The sequence below is a fragment of the Talpa europaea genome (genome assembly GCF_964194135.1).
Source record: "Talpa europaea genome assembly, chromosome: 11".
Taxonomy (NCBI): Eukaryota; Metazoa; Chordata; class Mammalia; order Eulipotyphla; family Talpidae; genus Talpa; species Talpa europaea.
Genome location: NC_140078.1, coordinates 91,229,219 through 91,235,218, shown reverse-complemented (window position 1 = coordinate 91,235,218; position 6,000 = coordinate 91,229,219). Strand labels below are relative to the sequence as shown.

Here is a 6,000-nt window from a genome sequence, read left to right as displayed (position 1 = left end):
ACTTCCAAAAAATTAATTACAACATGATGCTGCGGGATCTACAAATAAATAATGAGGACTAAATCGTGTTTCACATTTTTTTCATTTTTGCTTTAAAAAATCAGGTAACGATGAGAATGAAAAAAAAAATTACAGTGAACTTTTATTTCCAAAATAAAAACAAATTTGAATTACGGCAGTGCCATATAATACAAGGCATTTGTTGGCATATGTCATCTTTAAACTGCATTCCACAGTCTAGAGTTCTTCTGTAACATACAATAGAGTAACAAACTCTTTTTCCTTTTTTCTTTTAAATAAGGGGCGAGTTTCCAAAGATCAGTGTGGAGTGTTACAGAAATAATTAAAGGAAGGAAATAATAATCACAGAAGTTATAATGCTTGTTGGAGGCTCCAGAATAATAATTAAAAAAAAAAAATCACTGGCATCATGCTAACCGGGCACACACCTCCATGCGTCCCGCGAACACAAAGCTTAACTCTGAACACCAAACAATCCTTGATGCTTCACCTGGGGCTGCCAAGCAGTTTGTAAAACAGAGTAAAACATTTAGTGCAGTCTGACCCATCCTTTCCCGACTATTCTGGTTGTGCAAGTTTCTGAAGATTCATTGGCCAAACAATGAGCACGGGTCTTCTGAGGGAATACAAGGTGGACTCTCCTTCGTGAGGAAATACCAGTGGCACTGCTGAAGGAAAATAATACTTTGTCTCAGTCTTTTAAGTCAGCGTTAATGTCCGTGTTCCCTTCCACCGAGAGCTCTGCTTCTAGTTTCACCGAGAAAAGGGTGTTAGCATTCTTATCCTGCACGCTCTCCTCTAGATCCTTAAGCAACTCCTCCTCTTTGTACTCGGCCACATCCACCTCCAGGCCGGAGTTGTCCTTCAGTCTGCCATGGTGCTTGAGATAATACCGCTGGTTCTGAAAGAACTTGATGATGGTGTACTTGGGAAGGTCGAGCTGGGCGGACAGAGTCTGGATGGCCTCCTCGTCCGGGTACAGGCCTACATCCTGGATGAAGCTCTGGAGGATTCCCAGGGCTTCCACGGAGATCTTGGTGCGCGGCCGGGCCTTCTGCCGGTTCTCGTCCTCGGCCTCGGCGGGCGAGGCCACGGTGGGCTGGCGCGGGGGGAGCCGGGGCCCGGCCGGCTGCTGCGCCTGCGGCTGCTGGGGTGGTGGTGCCTGCGGCTGCTGCTGTGGCTGCGGCTGCTGGAAGGGAACAAGCAGACAGTCAGCGCCCTGCGTGTGCAGCTCGCCCGGGGCAGGCTAGAATCGGGACAGCGCGGGCAGGAGTCCCTCGTGATGGGGACAGAGGCTCAGGAGGAACAGGCCTGAGCAGGAGCTAGAAAGGGAGGCACGAAGGGGGCCTCGGGGGCTACTGGGATTCCCTATGGGGTTACTGGATCCTCCCTACCCTGGATTTTCAGCCTGGCTGGTAGAAATGAAGTTCCACAACTCTGACACCCTGAGCCATAAACTTCCCCACAAGGATAAGCATCAAAGGCGAAGACCGCCAAGCAAATTATGATGTAAATAATTAACAAAGATGGAGAAAAAAGGATTTCAAAGGAATTTTAGAAAGGTGAGCGACAGAGCCGTGAGGAAAGAAATGTGTGTTTTGCCCCATTTCATCAGCTGGCAAAAACCGGGAGCAAGAATGGCTAGCCTTAAATTCCAGATAAAATGGATAAGCATCTGTTCTTCAGCATTATCCCTCAGAGTCCAGAGGATCGTGGAGATTCTCACGTCTGTGAATTTCCTACCAGACAGTTCCTATTTAATACACACATAATTTCTTACCAAATTGCACTAGGCTGACACTGCAAGTTTCTTTCTTACCGAAAAATGAAGGTTCAACCCCCACACATCGGCCAGCGAATTGTTTTGTCTGTAGTAAACTCAGATGTGATTAGGATTTAAATGTAGTGTATACAGACACTTTTTCATAATTAGTAGCTGTATATGTGCTGAGATTTCCATACACAATGATACATAACAAATGTGACACAAGGCACACGCTGGAGCCCTCATTTTTACCAGCCAGGCACATCAACCTGCGAGAGCGGCAGCATCTTCGACCGTTTCCAATGTGCCTCTGCATCGCCTCTTCTCCCCCAAGAAGCAATTTTATTAAAAACAATTTACATTCTCAAACAAGTACTATTTTTATTAACATATATCTTTCTCTTTTTTTGTTTTTGCCAAACAGCAGTTCTTCAGGCTTTCACGATTATGTTCGTACTTGATATCCTAAGGGATTCTGTTTCTCAATTTGTTTTATCTTTAATACACACTCAAGGATTTTTTTTTTTTTTACTCAGTTAATGGATAACCCTATTATTGTTTTTAGCGTTCTCCCGCTCTTCCTCTCTCCCTATATGTGTACATATTTTTTTTTCCACAGCCATACCAAGAAACAATGCAGGTGATAGACTACTCTCAGGATTCTGGAATACAGAGGCATTTTTCCTTAAAGGAAAAAAGCGAAACCGGCCTGGACCATGAACAGAAATAAGTTACACAGCTCCAGCTCAATGCCAACACACTCCCTAACCAGTCAAGGTCATAAAAGCATCAACAAACTACCTGATCTCAGGACCTTCCCATCTAAATTCATAGCGAAGTTCCCTCAGGGATGCACGGAGACAAGCCCCAAGAAAGGAAAAAGCCAGCCACAAGCTTAGCCGGAGCCTACTGGCGGCCTGGTCTCTGGCCGCCACCATATTAGCATGTCTCTGCACCCCGCCTCTTCTCTGGCTGGCATCGGTAACATGCCCGCTCCCCCCGAGGAGCAGCACCGAGCCACGGGGCAGGGGACAGCAGGCCGGCTAAGAAATCGCAGCTAGACTCTCCTCTCCCAGGGCGGGTGGGAGGTGAGCTCTAAAGGAAAGACAGACAGGACTCACCCCTAACTTGAGTTACGTGAGGACGTGGGGAGAGAGCTGGGAGGTGCAGGGTGGGCCAAGGAGTCAGACGTCAGATGTCATTGGCTTGCCTCCCTCCTTGTGTTGGACAGAGTTCCAGGAGTAAAACTGATCCGGCAAACTTCCTCTACAGAAAAGCAGTAACTCCTTTCCCCGGGGGCAGTACTGGGATTCACTAAGAACTAGGTAGTATTTAAAAAATTCTGATTTTTAAAAACACAGCCCCCCAAATAAAAACCCTCTAAGCTCTCACACACAAAACGACCCAGTTCTAAAAAGACACACGTGCCAAACGAGAAGTGTAAAGAGGGGGTTCCTGCCACTTTGCAGGGTGGAGACTGGAACACAATACACATGTTGGGAAAAGTGTGTTAATTTTCCTTTTATCCCCCTGAGCGAGATGGCAGTGCACTGTTATCTCTTGCTAAAAAGCCTATGTTTAGACTGGTGGGAAGAAGAGAAACGCTCATTTCCCTGCTAAGTTTACAGCTCTGTTTACTCAGTACTATATTGAATTGGCCAAGGTAAACGAACCTGAATCTGCTCGGCTGGAACGTGGATGATGTGGGGCGGCCTGTCGCCATGGTGATGCACCGCGTTGCTCTCCTGCTCATAGATGGCGTCGCGCTCCGGCTGGGGAAGACTGAGGAACCTTCGGATCATGGAGAGATTCTCCCACAGGGTTCTGTTTTCCGGAGAAGGATCTTCCTTCCAGCGTAACAGCTCACACAACCACCCCTGTGAGGCAAGGCATGACAGGTCAGTTCGTGCCTGGGGGGGCTGGCAATTTCCATTAGGAACTAAAAAGGAAAGACCCTGTGAAGTTAACTTCTGTTAGAGGCGCAAAACCATCCAATCTGCTTAAAATTTTTTTTTGACCTGTTGAGGAGACGGGCTCTGTTTCTAATGTATGTTCAGATTTGCATCTTAAAGGAGGGTCATATTTTTCAGACTCTAAGGGCAAGACACATTTACCATGGATTTTGCAATATGTGAAACAGGAGGAAAGTAGAGCCGAGCTGCTCCGGTCTTGCCCTGCTTTCTTGTCTGTTGAGTGGCGATCTGAGGGTTCTGGGGGTATTTAATTAGAGCCAGGGCAGATTTTCAGAATAATGCTTTTTTCCTAAGTTTAAACTGTTGGGATTAGAAAGGAATGGGGGGGTGTGGGTGTGTGTGCGTGTACAGAAAAGAGAAAGGACGCATATAGCTGCGTAAGCAAGAGTGGTGTCCAATGTAAGACATAATACTAGAATGGACATTAGAAAAATTCTCCAAGAAAGAACTTTCTATAAGGATACTCCGGAGTCATGTCTTCCCGTCCTGTGCTGTTTACACTGCAGTTTACACGTGATCTCTCAGGCGAGAATTTTAACAGATTTCTTAGTCTAAGAGGGAAAGAAATAGCCGAAGAAAGTCAAAAGCTTGAACCTCTCTGTTGGCCATAAGGCCCAGGTTTTGAAACTCAGCTAATCCATCAAGAACTGCCTGGTTGGACGGAGCACACTGTCTAGATCTTCTGGTCACCATCTCAGACCTTCTTCATCGGGGCTGCCACGATGGACACCAAGACCAGGGTGGAGAGGACAGCTGCCCCTCACCCCTGCACCAGCCAAGGCAACCACATTCAAGCACCAGGCTGCCTGCTAACAGCTCACGGAGACACACTTCTGTGGAGAAATGTCTTGGAGTCATCTCACTTATTCCATTTCCTCCCTGACCTTTCCCTGGCGTGCCGAGTGACTGTGGTACCAAGTACCTGCTCAAGGGCCTGAGTTCTCAACTTAATCTCTAGAGACAGCCATCCCGTTCTTCTGCTTCCTTCACCCCCCCCCACCCCACATCAGGGTTAGAAATGATCTGAGACCACGTTCTTTCTGAGGCCTTTTCTCTTCCCAACCCCGCTCCACCTTCAAATCATAAGGCGCACCTGATTCGCTGATTAAGATCAGGATCCCTAAAAGCAAAGCCAAAGACAAATGGGTTTCTAGGAAATTCCAAATAAGATAGCTGGATGGGAATACAAAGAATATAGTTTCTTGTAGATCTGATTTTTAGAAATAAGTCAGGTTTTTGGTTATTTTTTTTAATGCTTTCTTTGGGGTGAGACAAGGCAAAAGCATGACTCTCCTACCCTTCTGAAACAATCACTGGAAAGAAAATTCTCCTCCCAACTCGATATACAGTGGGAAGAAGCAAGGTCCAGACTCCCCCAAATGATTTATTTGAGAGATTTTTAAAAGGCGAGATAGAGAACTAACATCTTCACTTCCCAAAGGTCCACCTACTAGCCAGGTAAGGGTGACGACTGTTGAATCCATGAGATCTAGAAATGTTTCTGAAAGAGCTCTGATTCTCTAAATGAACAAATACGTACACGGCCACAGCCATGAAGTCATGCTCTCAACGTTCAATGCCACTGAAACTATAATTCAAGGCTAAGAGAACAAGCAGTTCTGAAAGAATGTTAGCTAAACTAAAAACAAACTGTGATTACAGTGTCACTGAACATGCTTCTCTTCCAGCCATGCCAATTCCATGCTTATTTCCAGAATAATATGATAGATGATGTGATATTTAAGCTCTATTTACTGTAACTGTAATATGAGCTAAAAACTACATTTGAATATTTCCAATATTAGAGACCCACTTATATGCCCTGAGGATGCTTATTTAGCTCTTACTGACTAATATTTGCTCTCAGGATTAAGCCATGAAAATATTTTGCTTCTACATCCAAGTTACTTCTTTGCACTTTACCTCTAAGTTTTGATGCTGTGCAGGTTTTAGAGATGTATCTGTTTGCATATCAACTATAATTAAGAGGACTTCTCCCCAGCCCCTTGTCTCATTCTTCAGCTAGGGTGAGTGAGGGGGCCCAGGCCCAAACACAGCGCTCACTACTATTTTATTTGCCTTTTAAGAGATGTTAGAAGGTTCACAAGGAACAGAAAAGTTGTTTTTTTTTTTAATTTCTTTCAGCTTAGCAATTATAATACTATTGCCATACATCCTAAACACTGAGCATCTATGAATTTTTTTTTTTTGAGAAATAAACATTCTAAACTTTAAGCATCT

The 6,000-nt window shown here is 45.2% G+C and overlaps 1 protein-coding gene across 4 annotated transcripts in view; it reads right to left on the bottom strand.

Moving 5' to 3' along the window:
* Window positions 1–712: 712 nt before the first annotated feature.
* The window catches only part of SATB1 (SATB homeobox 1), a gene marked incomplete at both ends in the record, with an annotated part of 70,260 nt that continues 64,972 nt past the window's right edge, over window positions 713–6,000 (bottom strand). The window contains 3 exons of one of the 4 annotated variants that reach the window (XM_084247421.1): window positions 713–1,210; window positions 2,777–2,881; window positions 3,460–3,663. In XM_084247421.1, the coding sequence (XP_084103547.1) occupies window positions 713–1,210; window positions 2,777–2,881; window positions 3,460–3,663 (807 nt within the window). Of the gene's footprint in view, window positions 1,241–2,776; window positions 2,882–3,459; window positions 3,664–6,000 lie in introns of all 4 variants that reach the window. The other 3 variants (XM_084247422.1, XM_084247423.1, XM_084247424.1) reach the window with 3 other exon arrangements.